At 46.9% G+C, this 15,908-nt stretch overlaps 2 protein-coding genes across 12 annotated transcripts in view; one reads left to right on the forward strand and one right to left on the reverse strand.

The window, feature by feature from the left end:
- Positions 1-10,750, forward strand: part of STOM (stomatin) — a 155,006-nt gene extending 144,256 nt beyond the window's left edge. For all 7 annotated transcript variants that reach the window (XM_068249041.1, XM_068249043.1, XM_068249040.1 and 4 more), the window contains one exon: positions 6,594-10,750. In XM_068249041.1, the coding sequence (XP_068105142.1) occupies positions 6,594-6,782 (189 nt within the window). In that variant the 3' untranslated portion in view covers positions 6,783-10,750. The remainder of the gene's footprint in view (positions 1-6,593) is intronic.
- Positions 10,751-15,334: 4,584 nt separating this feature from the next.
- Positions 15,335-15,908, reverse strand: part of GSN (gelsolin) — a 105,144-nt gene continuing 104,570 nt past the window's right edge. For all 5 annotated transcript variants that reach the window (XM_068249051.1, XM_068249049.1, XM_068249050.1 and 2 more), the window contains one exon: positions 15,335-15,682. In XM_068249051.1, the coding sequence (XP_068105152.1) occupies positions 15,513-15,682 (170 nt within the window). In that variant the 3' untranslated portion in view covers positions 15,335-15,512. The remainder of the gene's footprint in view (positions 15,683-15,908) is intronic.

Below are 15,908 nucleotides of genomic sequence, written 5' to 3' on the forward strand. Positions count from 1 at the left end.
TATATATATATATATATATATATATGTGTGTGTATATATATATGTATATATATATATATATATATATATATATATATATATATATATGTATGTATGTATGTATGTATGTATGTATGTATGTATGTATGTATGTATGTATGTATGTATGTATGTATGTATGTATGTATGTATGTATGTATGTATGTATGTATGTATGTATGTATGTATGTATGTATGTATGTATGTATGTATGTATGTATGTATGTATGTATGTATGTATATATGTATATATATATATATATATATATATATATATATATATATATATATATATATATATATATATATATATATGTGTTTATCCAGGGTCAGTGGTTCTATAGAGGCAAAAGGATCAATTGCCCCAGAGCTTGTGTAACTGCATTAGGACCTGATTGTTCATTAGTGACAGGTCCTCTTGCATGCTGGCAGGTGCTGTACGGAACTTGGATTGTCGGAGTGACTGGCTCCTCCCTCTTGCTGCCGACACAAAACCTCTCTCTCCACTGTACAAGCTATGCAGACCCAACACCACAATCTCCTTGCTGCTAGGTCAGTCAGGCGGCTGCCCCGCATTATACCGTCTCCCTGTGTGATGCAGCGGATGCACGGTGTGTCTGGGCAAAGCAGATAGGAGCTTCCTTTGGAGTGATAACTGCGCAGAGACGCTCCTCTGTCAGCTGCAGATAATTCCCAGCAGATATGGCAGCGGTAATGGCCATGGCCTTTAGTGACGCTGATAAGAGCGGTGTCATTAGCAGCAGATGGCAGAGCACAATGGCTGGTGGGAGGATGGGTAACTTTATTGCACCAGTCTTATTGTAGATAGTGGCTGTCTCTTCCTCCTGAGATAATGCGTGCTGTCAGTGATCAATCCTGACGCCATGCAGTTCAGCATGCGCACACATGCTAGATAGATCAGGGTGTCAAATTCAAATACACAGTGGGCTGAAATTGAAAACTGGGACCAAGTCAAAGACCAACCTCAATGTCTAGTAGCCACCTCCCCCTTCCCATATACATTTCCCTGGTGTCTAAACTGTGTAGGGGAAGGAGGGCAATTAGTTTCCTGGTGTATAATAGTCCCCTTGCACCCATGTACAGTTCCCTTGTGTCTAATGGCCCCTTCACCATGTGGCTTTACAGTTTCAGTGCTTAGGCATATAGACTTAGTGCTTAGGTGCTCATGGGCCAAATATAATGCAAAATGGGAAAACTACTTGGGGCCCAAATTTGGCCCGTGGGCCAGAGTTTGATATGTATTTGCTAGAATCTAGTGTTTTGGCTTTATAATGTGCTGTTTTTGCATGTATTCCCCTTATAGGGCTGCACAATACTGAGGTGATTAGGCCCTTTCACACATGTCCAGGGCACTGCCTTTTACTGCAGCAGAAAACCACAGCTGCCATTCACAGGACTAGGCGCAGCAGGTCCCAAAAGCTACATATACTACCTGCTCAGCAAGTAGCACGCCTCAGGATAGAGGTTGACCCTTCGGAGCGACATTCTGGTGTACAGCCAAATGTCACATCTGTTTCTACAGGGAGTGCAGAATTTAGGCAAATTAGTATTTTGACCACATCATCCTCTTTATGCATGTTGTCTTACTCCAAGCTGTATAGGCTCGAAAGCCTACTACCAATTAAGCATATTAGGTGATGTGCATCTCTGTAATGAGAAGGGGTATGGTCTAATGACATCAACACCCTATATCAGGTGTGCATAATTATTAGGCAACTTCCTTTCCTTTGGCAAAATGGGTCAAGAGAAGGACTTGACAGGCTCAGAAAAGTCAAAAATAGTGAGATATCTTGCAGAGGGATGCAGCACTCGTAAAATTGCAAAGCTTCTGAAGCGTGATCATTGAACAATCAAGCGTTTTATTCAAAATAGTCAACAGGGTCGCAAGAAGCGTGTGGAAAAACCAAGGTGCAAAATAACTGCCCATGAACTGAGAAAAGTCAAGCGTGCAGCTGCCAAGATGCCACTTGCCACCAGTTTGACCATATTTCAGAGCTGCAACATCACTGGAGTGCCCAAAAGCACAAGGTGTGCAATACTCAGAGACATGGCCAAGGTAAGAAAGGCTAAAAGACGACCACCACTGAACAAGACACAAGCTGAAATGTCAAGACTGGGCCAAGAAAGATCTCAAGACTGATTTTTTTCTAAGGTTTTATGGACTGATGAAATGAGAGCGAGTCTTGATGGGCCAGATGGATGGGCCCGTGGCTGGATTGGTAAAGGGCAGAGAGCTCCAGTCCGACTCAGACGCCAGCAAGGTGGAGGTGGAGTACTGGTTTGGGCTGGTATCATCAAAGATGAGCTTGTGGGGCCTTTTCGGGTTGAGGATGGAGTCAAGCTCAACTCCCAGTCCTACTGCCAGTTTCTGGAAGACACCTTCTTCAAGCAGTGGTACAGGAAGAAGTCTGCATCCTTCAAGAAAAACATGATTTTTATGCAGGACAATGCTCCATCACACGCATCCAACTACTCCACAGGCTGGCAAGAAAGGGTATAAAAGAAGAAAAACTAATGACATGGCCTCCTTGTTCACCAGATCTGAACCCCATTGATAACCTGGGGTCCATCATAAAATGTGAGATTTACAAGGAGGGAAAAACCGTACACCTCTCTGAACCGTGGCTGTGGTTGCTGCTGCACGCAATGTTGATGGTGAACAGATCAAAACACTGACAGAATCCATGGATGGCAGGCTTTTGAGTGTCCTTGCAAAGAAAGGTGGCTATATTGGTCACTGATTTGTTTTTGAATGTCAGAAATGTATATTTGTGAATGTTGAGATGTTATATTGGTTTCACTGGTAAAAATAAATAATTGAAATGGGTATAGATTTGTTTTTGTTAAGTTGCCTAATAATTATGCACAGTAATAGTCACCTGCACACACAGATATCCCCCTAAAATAGCTAAAACTACTTTCAAAAATATTCAGCTTTGATATTAATGCGTTTTTTGGGTTTGAGAACATGGTTGTTGTTCAATAATAAAATTATTCCTCAAAATTACAACTTGCCTAATAATTCTGCACTCCCTGTATGGAGGGCGCTAGTCTGTTTTAGGGCCAGTGCACACGAAAAACCTCTAGCAGATCTGCAAAACGCTAGAGGTTTTTGAAGCAGATTTCAGAGCACTTCTAGGCATGTTTAGAGAAAACATGCCGAGCGTTTGTGTAGCAGATTTCATATATTGTTACAGAAGCTGTTCAGTTACAGCTTTTACTGTAACAAAACCACCTGGCAAACCGCTCTGATCTAGCGTTTCCACTTTCCTATACTTTAACATTGAGGCAGAAACTCCTCAGAAATCTAAAAAATGCTGCAACCCCCGAGTTTGCGTTTGTGGAAAAACTGACCCGCTCAGGTGTGCACCAGCCCATTCACTTTCATTAGCCAAGCGGTTTTCCCCCTGCAAGAGTTTTAAAAACCGCTTCAGAACAGCTCTGGTGTGCACCAGGCCTTAGAGGACCGAGCAGAAAACCTCATAGGCAAACCCCATTAATGTGATTGGGTAGGTGGCACCCTCTTGAACCGCTGGGTTTCAGACAGGGATGGGCTTTCCAGTGATCACAATTCATTACTCATAAATCAAATGAGGGTTAATTGGTGCAGCGGGGATACAAGGGGGTTATTTACCCATAATTCTGCCATCCACCCTCATTCCAAACAGTTTGCACACGTCCTATTGGTCACGTTGCAAGCCTCACACCAGCGCACTTCCTCCAAGCCAGGAGTGAGGCTTTCAGATAGGTTGTAGTAAACTACGCTCACACTCATCCCCCTAGATCTACCAACCTTAGTCCACGCCTTCATTACATCCCGACTGGACTACTGCAATGCTCTCTGCACTGGCCTTCCAAAAAAAAGGACTTGTACCGCCTACAGCTGATACAGAATACTGCTGCCAGACTGCTAACCAACCAACCCCGTCACTGCCACATAACGCCAGTCATGCACTCCCTTCACTGGCTACCTATAGAATGGAGGGTCCTATTCAAGGTCGGCCTACTGACATTTAAATCGCTAAATAATCTGGGCCCTGGATACATGAAAGAAATGTTACAGCTGCGTAGCAATCTCAGATCCACAGGTTCTAATAATCTAGTCATACCCAGAGTCCACTTGGAAACTTTTGGTCCCAGAGTCTTCTGTCATGCTGCCCCTAGGTTTTAGAACTCCTTACCGCAGCAGATCAGGACAACTCCATCCCTGGACGTGTTTGAACAGGTGGGTTTTTAGTCTGGATTTAAACAAAAAAATTATATATTTCTGAAAATGCCAAACTGAATACTTCATCCTACCACCAACTACTGAATCTGAGAGAGCCTAAGCGCTTTGAGTCCTATGGGAGAAAAGCGCTATAGAAATGTTATTGTATTAGGCAGCCAATCATAAGACTTTGTGCTGTCTAGAAAAAGAAAATGACCAGTTCTTAGCTGCATATAAGTGGCTGAATACCATTGAACTATAATTACATCCTTGAGGCTTTCGGATGGTTTTGGCTGTTTTGTTCACGTGTTCTATTGAATAAAAAACATGCTTTTTTTAAGACCAGGCCAGTGCTGGTCATTTTCTTTTTCTGGATTACACCAAGTCTGTGCTAGCCACACGGACTAGTCCTGGCACCACTAACAAGGCCAGATAGGTGTGCTGTCTGAGAAGTTCAGATAAAGACTGTGCTGCGATTGAAGAACTGTTCCCTATGATGTTTCCCACTGGGTCCCCTAAAGTAAATTAGTGCCCTATGAAGCAGCGGATGGTTGTGAGGTCCCTCGGCGTCCTCCGGACTACCTCCCTTTTTCTACTGGCGGCTCAATCAGCTTGGTGACTTTGCGAGGAGTCGTGCACAACTGTGCATGTGTGGCCACTCTGCATGGCTGCCGACGTGAGCATTCTGCATAAGCATGGCTCAATCTTTGAGAATTGTGCAGGTGCAGAACACTCACGCTGCTGGGCGAGCAAGCCAATGGCCAGTGGCGTAGCTACAAACCTCTGGGCCCCGATGCGGAATCTGGATGTGGGATTAGGTTAGATTAGGTAGCTGCCCCCCAGGATTAGGTTAGATTAGATTAGGTAGCTGCCCCCCAGGATAGGGCAGGTAGGTAGGTGCCCCGTCCCCATAATGGAGGGGGGGGCCGCAGCCACGGGGAGGGCAGCCAGACCTCTCCCTCCCTTCCTCTCCCCGGCTCCCCCCCCCTCAGATGCAGAGTGCGCGGCTCACGGAAGCGCTGTAGGCAGAACTCGCCTCCGTCCCTGGTTCCAATCGCCGCTGATCTCCTCTCTGGCTGGCTCTGCATAGATGCTTACACACGCAGCTTCCTGTTTAGCCGGAAGCTGTGTGTGTAACAACATCTATGCAGAGCCAGCCAGAGAGGAGATCAGCGGCGAGTGGAACGCAGGGAGGTGAGTTCTGCCTACAGCGCTTCCGTGAGCTGCACTCTGCGTCTGAGGGGGGGGGGGGGCGGGGAGAGGGAGGGAGAGGTCGGGCTGCCCTCCCCGCGGCTGCGGCTCCCTCCTACCAGCGCGCACGGTCGCATGGCCCTCCAAACGGAGATGGGCCCCCCGGGCCCCTCCCCCGCCTCCTCAGGAGCCGGGCCCGGTCGCCAAGGCGACCACGGGCCCTACGCCCATGCCAATGGCCATGCGCAGTTGCAGTTGCAGTTGACTCCTCGCAAAGTCACTGCGCTAATAAAGCCGCCAGCAGAACAGAGGGAGCCCAGAGGACGCCAAGAGACTTCACGGACTATGAGGGGCTGGAAGAAACCCCAGGTAAGATCATTTTGCCATTTTTGGGCCCTGCTCAGGGTCCGTTTAAGAGCCTGAAAGTTACTTTCTAGATAAGATATGAATATGCTTACCACAAGAGAGTTTATGCGTGCTCAAACACCAAGTTTAACCCTAACAAGTCTGGCTTTGCAAATCTGGCCTAATTGGCTATTCACGAGGCATTGCTCATGCAAATATGCATTTGCTTTCGCATGCCAAACTACGCAGGGTCAAAAACCAATATCGCAAAGCAGTTGCCCTGCGGGAATTAGTTCATGCTACATTAGCACTATCCAGGAACGCCACGGGGAGGCTTCCCAATGCCCCCATACAACCAGAGGGACCGCAGGGTCCCAGGCTCTCGCTGCCTGGGAACCACAGCGGCACCCCGGAGGGGGAGGCTGGGGTGTGCAGGCGACCGTAAGCGTGGCCAGCACCGGGGAAGGCCGTCTGCACCCAATATTATACATCCCCTTCAAGAAAAACAAAAAGTTCATGGAATCAGGGCAAAGCAAGACAAACTTGGGTCAGAAGGAATATGTTCTGCAGTAGGGGTGGTTAGTGAGATGCAAATAACTTCTTCATGCAGCTTGGAAGTTAGTTGCAAATAATTGCGTGCAGCTTGGAATCTGGCCAAACAAAGTAACCTAGAGATGCATCTGACTGGAGATGCATTAAAGGCCCTCTTGAATTCATCCCAGTCTGAACCTGCATTTCTTGCTTTAGAGAAATAATCCCAGGTTTTATTCCCGTACTCACTCAAGTGATGACGCAATGTTTCCCCCCGCAGGTGATAGCGGCAGAAGGTGAGATGAACGCCTCCCGTGCCCTGAAGGAAGCCGCCATAGTCATCTCGGAATCGCCGGCTGCCCTGCAGCTGCGTTACCTGCAGACACTGACCACCATCGCTGCCGAGAAGAATTCCACTATCGTCTTTCCACTGCCCATGGACCTGCTGCAGGGGATGTACAAGAAGTAACTCCACCCACCAATGCTCTATCCATGTGCCTACATATCCCACAATGCCTGGGGGCTCCTCCCCTCCAGCATATTGTAATTAGCTCTGCCACGCGACAACATCTGCAGTCACACTTATCGTGTAAATGGGATTGGACAGATGCTGCAGAGATAATTAAGGAGATCCAAATCATTCAGAGTGGATGCAAATTCTGGAAATCGCATTAGACCAATCAAATGCAGAAGATTGGCCAATCATGACTGGAAGTGTGTACCGGGCATAATCACTGACCAGTTTTACCACCTCCACGTACTATGAGGGTTTACCTACACAATCTCAGTGATCAATATCTGTTGGCCCTCATACTACATGGAAGTGGAAGAATTAGTCAGTGATTGGCCAATCATAATTGAAAGTGTGTACCAGGCCAAAGTCTTAAAGAAAACCCGATGTGGCACTGTACATACACATGTCTATGCAGTGTTCCTTTTTTCCTTTCTCTGCCTGAAAGAGTTAAATATCAGGCATGTAAGTGGCTGACTCAGTCAGGAAGTGACTGCAGTGTGACCCTCACTGATAAGAAATTCCAACTATTAAAACACTTTCCTAGCAGAAAATGACTTCTGAGAGCAGGAAAGATAAAAAGGGGAATTTCTCACTGGACTGAGTCAGCTACTTACATACCTGATATTTCACTTTCAGGCAGAGAAAAGGGAAGAAAAAAATAAAAAAACCAGCATAGATGTGTGCTAGGCAGTCTACATACACATGTCCATCTTATCAGGTCACTTCGGGTATCCTGTAAGTTAACTACTCACCTGGCAATCCAGAAAGATTAATCCCAGTGAAGTACCACGACAAGCAGCACTCACCAATCCATCTTCCTGGCAGCTGGTATATATGGCGCCAGCGAATAAGAGTTCAAGCGATAACTGTACTTTAAGATACCCGATGACTCAGGCGCACACTAGAGACGGCCCCATCCGCCCAAATCACTCCCATGCTGCCCCATCCGCACAGATCACTCCCATGCTGCCCCATCCCCACAGATCACTCCCATGCTGCCGTCCTCATTCTTCATGAACCGGTCCCGTAAGTTTGGCCATTCTGTGCAAGTGCAGTGCGCTCCCTCCACCGGCTGTAAGTTCTGCGGCTGTGCAGCGCAGTACTATTATCCACTGGAAGGAGACAGTACACTGTACTTGCGCAGACTGGCCGAACTGGACCCGTTAGATGGCGGCATGGGGGCGATCCGTGCGGATGGGGCTGGAGGAAGCCCCAGGTATGTATAAAACATTTAGGTTTCGTTGTCTCTGGTTTACTGTCAAGATCTAATGTGACAGTAATCACCACTAAACATCATTCACATAATTGCTCCTATACCAAGTCACGAGTTTATGGAAACGCTTGCAAAAAAAGAAAAAGTTGCATAGCGGGTACAGGCCTTAAGGTGCATAAATTTGCATCCACTCAAGAGTTTTTACCGCCTCATTGACCAATCTCCCCCCCCATATATTGTATTCCAAGAGCCTCAGTGTTTGATATAATGCAGGGAGTATGAAATCCATTTACAAACCACTCAAAGCTTCTAATGTCTAATGGAAGGGCTAAGTGAGAGAAACCTTTTACAGCATATGGCCCAAACTCCCCCCCCAATTAGAACAAATCTCTAAACATTTGGCAAAAATTATGACTGATTAAAAAGAAAGCCACAAAGTTAGTGTATTTATCTAGGGTTCAACAAATTACAGTCGGTTATAATAGATTGTAATGCCAAATAAAAAAAAAAGTGTATTTGGCCAGCTTTAGGCCCCGTTCACATTACAAACGCGGACGGGCACGCACGCGGAACGCAACGCGTACGAACGCACGCCATCCGCGGTTGTATGCGTTGCTGATCCCATCACTGAAAAGTGAATGGGACTGCCATGCGTTTTGGCAAAAAATGCATGCAGCATGCGTTCCCGGACCGCACAGGTCCGGAAGGCAGGCAGTGTGAACATCAGACATTGCACTCTATGCAATGTCTGATATCGTGCGTGTCGGCCACCTGCACGCGTTTCCAAAACGCGTCTGGAAACGCGTGCAGTGTGAACGGGGCCTTACCCTTTGAGTAAATCTGACGCCTCTAATCCCAGAGATTGTCATTTTCATTGAAGCTGCAAGTTTTTCAGTGTAGTGAGATCACCTGCATATCAGTATGCAAGATAAACAGTCCTGCCAGTCTCTGCAGCTGGACTTCAATCAATCAGAATGACCTATCTCCAGCTGACCAATCAGATATTCTGGAGTCAGCTGTAAACTAGCCAGAGAGGGGCATTCTATCTCAGGCATTCTGATTGAATAGCTGTAAATAAGTGACTAATCTGACCTAAGACTGGCCAGTCAGAATGCCAACCAGTTTATGGCCAATGCCAGTCTGGGGTGTGGAGACAACCTGATCAGAATGTCTGAGCCCAATAATGGCTATGACCAGCTGTGGCATTGTCAAAGCTAAAGAAGGCCTCTACCATCATGAAAAAGTTGCGCTTTACATAGCCCTGCCCAGGGCTGGTTAGTAATTTGGACAGCAACTGACAAAATGCATTGGAAACAAATCCTGAACCAGAACAGCAGCTCCATTGTGCCTGTCTAGTGGAAATGCAGCATAATCTTTCCCGACACATTTACTGATTCATTTTTACAAACCTTTGTGCTGCTGCATACTGGGGGAAAGTAAAATGAATTGTGCACCAGGCTTTAGATAGTTTACCTACACCATGTGGAACGGAGGCGATCAATTTTGATTGGCCAATCACTGTAAGGCGTGTACCAGGCATGTTATTGGCCAATTTTACCGACAATCTGTTCCAAATGCGGTTGGCCAATTTTTCCACCTCCATGTAGTAAGACAACCAAAGGCAAATCAAAATGAGTGTGTATGCACCCCTCCAATAATTACTACCAAACCGTCCTCTTGCTGCCGTTAAGCCTTGTGTGTACACACACTGGCCAATCTTTCCAGTTCCATGTAGCGTGAGGGCCAACAGATTGAATACTATGGACAGATGGTAGGAGAGGTCTTGTACTACATGGAAGTGGTAGAATTAGCCAATCAAAATGGAAGGTATGTACCAGGCTTAGAACTCCCTCAACCTCACTTCTATGGAGGAGAGGTAAGCCAGTCAATGGCCTCAATTCACTAAGATCATGCTGGAGATAAGGCAAGAGAAAAGCTTACCTCCACTAGTAAGAGAGTTATCTTATCTCTTCATTCCTTACGTTACCTCCTCTGTACTTAATTTACCTCCTCCGTACTTAATTTACCTCCTCCGTACTTAATTTACCTCCTCCGTAGTTATTGTCACGCGCAGTTAATGAACAGCCTGTCTTTAACTCGAGTTATTTTAAGGATTGAAGAGTTAACTTAGACAGAAGAGTTAACTTTAGGTTTGCCTGAGGTAAAATGTTCCCTGAATACTACATGCCTTATCACCATGGTAACAACTCTAGAAACGTTATTAAAGACAGGAGATAAGCTAAGTGAATTGAGGCCATAGAATTGTATATTTCATGCAAACTGTGCCACTTGGAAATGGGCCAATGAATGGGCACCTCCTGACTTGATTGGCTCAGATTGAATCTGTACAATGTGAGGTACACTATGCAATTTTCAGACAGATTTACTATTTCCAACATGTCCGATCTGCTTTCCAACGTGACAGTAAATCTGACAGAATATTGCATTGGGTACCCAGCACCAGTTCCGAAGATCATCATCATTTCATAGCAGCTGTTGTGCCTCCATTACATCTCAGCTCTCACTGGCTGCTTTACCGGGTTTTGTAGATTTTTTTTATTTAACTTTAAGACAAATAGTTTATAACTAAATCTTAGAATGATAAAATGATTTTAGCAAGATTTTCAGATGCACCATGAATTGTTTCTTATTTAATCCAAGTGTTTTTGTATACTTGTACTATCAAATATAATAAAATACATACAATGTTTGTTTCCCTGTTTGAATTCCCAATTGTTTGAGAATATTAGATCTTTGCTTTTTGTGAAGATAGAAGTGCAGCCTGTGTGGACTACACAGCTCCCAGTGCCTGAAATACTCTATACTCACGGAAGGCACCTCCAAATAAGCCACCCACCCGGTCGATGGCAGCGAGACCTACGCAAGCTCAACCCTAGTGTCCTTGCTGACCCCCTCCATGCCATCTCCTCCACTCTCCCCACCCTAACCTGTCCTAATCTTGCTGCAGCTCAGTATCGCCAAACTCTCATCAGCCCTAGAGAAAGCTGCTCCACCAATATTTCGCTGCAACCGGCCCCCTAACCCCCAGCCCTGCCGCACTACACATACTCGCAACCTCCAGAGGGAAACGCGCCACTGAACGGAAATGGAGGAAAACTAGACAACCAGGATTTCCTACAGCACAAGACCAACCTGCAGTTCCACACTGCCCTTGCTCATGCGAAGCAGGAATACTTTACCAAGCTCATCGGAGCACAAGCTTCCAACCCCCGGCGTCTTTTTGCCACCTTCAACTCCCTGCTTAAACCCCCCCACCCTCCGTTTCCTCCCTCTCTGCCACAGATTTAGCCACCCACTTCACCAACAAAATTGTCTCCATCTGCCAGGAAATATCCAATTTCCAATCATCACCTCCCACCCCCTCCCAACCAGCTCCTCCTCCACCCTATCATCCCCTCACATCCTTCACTCCTACTACCACTGAGGAAGTCAACCACCTATTGCAGACTTCCCATACCACTACTTCCCCCCCCCCCCCCCTTGACCCCATCCCTTCTGATTTACTCCAGCCTCACTTCACGGAATTGGCCCCAGTCCTCACTACCCTGTTCAACCTCTCCCTAGCCACAGGCACCTTCCCCACAGAGTTCAAGCAGGCCATTGTACTACCCCTGCTCAAGAAACCCTCACTCGTCCCCTCGCTACCCTCCAACTACCATCCTATCTCCCTCCTCCCCTTTGTGAACCTGACGCTCAAGGAGTTTTGAGGCAAACGCCTGACCCAGTACCTCAATGCCAACTCACTGCTAGACCCACTCCAATCTGGATTTCAGCCTGCCCACTCAACCGAAACTGCTCTCACCAAAGTGGTCAACGACCTTGCCTTAGCTAAAGCTGAAGGTAAATACTCCATTCTCCTCCTCCTTGACCTGTCAGCAGCTTTTGACACAGTAGATCATCCCCTACTACACCAGTCCCTGGGCATTCACGATCTCGCCCTGTCCTGGCTTTCATCCTACCTCTCCAACCGCTCCTTCACGACCTCCTTCAATGAGTCCTCCACCCCCAACCACCTCTCGGTGGGAGTCCCCCAAGGTTCGGTCCTTGGCCCCCTACTGTTCACCCTATACACATCCTCCATTGGCAAGGTTATCTCCTCCATGGGTTTTAACTATCGTTTGTATGCAGATGACACCCAGATCTACCTCCACACCCCTGACATATCCACCACTACCATGGACAAGGTCTCCTCCTGCCTATCAGCCATCTCCTCCTGGATGTCCGCTAGGTTCCTGAAACTAAATCTAGACAAAACATAATTTATGATCTTCCCACCCCAGCCATCCACGAACCTCCCAGATGTGCATGTCACTGTTAACCACACTACCATTCGCCCTACCTCTCAAGCCCGCTGTCTGGGTGTCACCCTGGACTCCGCACTCTCCTTCACTTCCCACATCCAAAACCTCACAAAGTCCTGCAACTTCCACCTTCGTAACATCTGTAAGATTCGCCCTTTCCTGACCTCTGCCACCACCAAACTCCTCATCCATGCCCTCATAATTTCCTGCCTTGACTACTGCAATGCCCTGCTGTCTGGTCTCCCTATGACCCGAACAGCCCCAGTGCAGTCCATCATGAATGCGGCAGCCAGAATTATCCACTGCTCCCATCGCTCCACCACGGCAGATCCCCTCCTAGAATCCCTCCACTGGCTTCCTATCCAGTCCAGAATCAGATTCAAGATACTGTGTCTGACCTACAAATCTGTCCACAAAACCTGTCCAACCTACATTTCCGATCTTACTCAGAGGTACACACCTAGCCGCTCACTCCGCTCTTCCAATGAACTTCGCCTAACTGCCCCCCGAATCACCCAGTCCCATGCACGCCTCTATGACTTCTCAAGAGCTGCTCCAACACTATGGAACTCCCTACCTCCACCCATTAGGGCAGCCCCCTCCTTCAACATCTTCAAGAAAGCCCTCAAAACTCACCTTTTCACTCTGGCCTACTACCCCTCACAAGTGCTCTAAACCTACAGCTGAACTCTGGTCCCCTACCATTCGTGTCCTTACCTCTCCCTCTAGATTGTAAGCCTTTGGGCAGGGTCCTCCTTTTGTGTCCTACCTGATCTTGCACCTCCATTACTGTGAACCCATGCTATGCATCTGAGTGAACCTAACTTGCTTTATCTCCATGCTCCATCCAGTGATTGACTAAGCATTACCTGGTACTCATACTATGGTGTGTGATCTGGTTTTCTTGTATCCTGTATTGTCATTTTGCTGTATCTCACCCCTAAATAATGTCTGTAACCTAAATTAATGTTCAGCGCTGCGTAATATGTTGGCGCTTTATAAATACAATAAATAAATATATACTGCTGGAGGACTCCAACTCTCCTCTACTGATCAACTCTGCTCCTTTCACTAATGTGCAAGTTCTCCAGAAGCACAGAGCTAATTAGGAGGGTTACAGAAACTTCCAGATCTGCTCTGTGTTGCTGGAGAACGATTTGCTCCTTTCATATCAGTAACTTCATGAAACCCTCCTAATATGCTTTTTGGAGGATTCTTCTTCCTCTCCTGAGAGTATATCAGGAGAATAGAGTTAGAGGAAGAAGCAGAGTCCTCCAGCAGCACAAAGTATATCAGGAGAGGAGAGTTAGAGGAAGGAGCAGAGTCCTCCAGCAGCACAGAGTATATCAGGAGAGGAGAGTTAGAGGAAGGAGCAGAGTCCTCCAGCAGCACAGAGTATATCAGGGGAGGAGAGTTAGAGGAAGGAGCAGAGTCCTCCAGCAGCACAGAGTATATCAGGAGAGGAGAGTTAGAGGAAGGAGCAGAGTCCTCCAGCAGCACAGAGTATATCAGGGGAGGAGAGTTAGAGGAAGGAGCAGAGTCCTCCAGCAGCACAGAGTATATCAGGAGAGGAGAGTTAGAGGAAGGAGCAGAGTCCTCCAGCAGCACAGAGTATATCAGGAGAGTTAGAGGAAGGAGCAGAGTCTTCCAGCAGCACAGAGTATATCAGGAGAGTTAGAGGAAGGAGCAGAGTCCTCCAGCAGCACATAGTATATCTGGAGAGGAGAGATAGAGGAAGGAGCAGAGTCCTCCAGCAGCACAGAGTATCAGGAGAGGAGAGTCGGAGGAAGGAGCAGAGTCCTCCAGCAGCACAGAGTATATCAGGGGAGGAGAGTTAGAGGAAGGAGCAGAGTCCTCCAGCAGCACATAGTATATCTGGAGAGGAGAGATAGAGGAAGGAGCAGAGTCCTCCAGCAGCACAGAGTATCAGGAGAGGAGAGTCGGAGGAAGGAGCAGAGTCCTCCAGCAGCACAGAGTATATCAGGGGAGGAGAGTTAGAGGAAGGAGCAGAGTCCTCCAGCAGCACAGAGTATATCTGGAGAGGAGAGATAGAGGAAGGAGCAGAGTCCTCCAGCAGCACAGAGTATAGCAGGAGAGGAGAGTTAGAGGAAGGAGCAGAGTCCTCCAGCAGCACAGAGTATATCAGGGGAGGAGAGTTAGAGGAAGGAGCAGAGTCCTCCAGCAGCACAGAGTATATCTGGAGAGGAGAGATAGAGGAAGGAGCAGAGTCCTCCAGCAGCACAGAATATATCAGGGGAGGAGAGTTTGCTGCTGGAGAACTCTGCTCCTTTATGTGCTGCTGGAGGACTTAGCACCAGCTCTCCTCTCCTAATACTCAGAGGAAGGAGCAGTTAGAAGACTATACATAATTGTCTATGCATCATCTTCTTGACTGCTTTGTTTGCTGAGAGAATACAAATTTAATGCAAATCAGATTTTCTATCTCATTGGCAAGTCTCTAAAGAAAAAGCTTGTAATCCAAGTATTTCTGGTTTCGCATACCTAAAGGTGCGTACACACATGCCACTATAGTAATTTTAAACGATCGTTTACCGATCGTTTCAAACGACGATCGTTTAAAAAAAAAAAAAAAAAAGCAGCCAACAACCATTAAGTCTGACGGATGAGCTAGATCATTAAAAACGAACGCTCTAGCTTGGCGGATTCTTTCCAACGACGATCGTTTGCAAAAGTAGTACATCGTTGGAAAACGGTCGTTAGTGAAATGCGCATGTCAAGCCTAGTACGATTTCTCCATGAAACTTTATTTTTATGCGCAGGCACAATAGTTGCTTTACGTGATGTAACGTTCGTTCTAACGATCAGATTGTTACACACATTTAAAAGCTAACTTTACTTAGGTCGTTCTTTCGTCAATTAAAAGTTCGTTCATCGTTCACACGAACGATGGTTGTCGCATGTGTGTACATAGCTCAAGTCTTCCCACGCACATACACAAATCAGGCCACAGGACTCGTTCAAGCTTTTATTTCTATTTAAATATCCAACGTTGGACTGGAAGTTATACGAAAAGGTGTTTTTGGTTATTGCACAGCTAGAGGGGGAGGGGCTATGAAATGTCTCTGGAAGGTTCTGGCCACTGTCGGGCAGTGAAGGCACAGGTAGCGGGAAGTGGGCGGAGCCGACACCTCACAGCTCAAGCTCCGCCAGCGCTCTCTCTAGCGGGTCCACCGCCCAGAAGTCATTGTCCCAGGCCAGGAACCAGCCGGTGAATGTGGGTGGCTCGAAGCCTTGCTTGATGACTGCGATGGGGGTCCTCTTGTCTCTGTTTGCTGGGTCACTTTCAATATATTTGGAGGCTGAAAAAACAAAAAAAAAAAACAAAGTACAGTGAGCTAGTTAGTTTCTGGTCAATTAACATTTGTTTCCTCATCACACAACCACACTCTGAAGTGAAAAGAGAATATGGAGGCTGCCATATTTCAAGTGCAGATGTCCTTTAACCACCCTGGCGTTCTATTGATTGCGCCAGGGTGGCTGCGCAGCACTATTTTTTTTGATAAATCATGTAGCTAGCCTAGCGCT

The sequence above is a fragment of the Hyperolius riggenbachi genome, chromosome 8, assembly GCF_040937935.1.
Source record: "Hyperolius riggenbachi isolate aHypRig1 chromosome 8, aHypRig1.pri, whole genome shotgun sequence".
Classification (NCBI taxonomy): Eukaryota; Metazoa; Chordata; class Amphibia; order Anura; family Hyperoliidae; genus Hyperolius; species Hyperolius riggenbachi.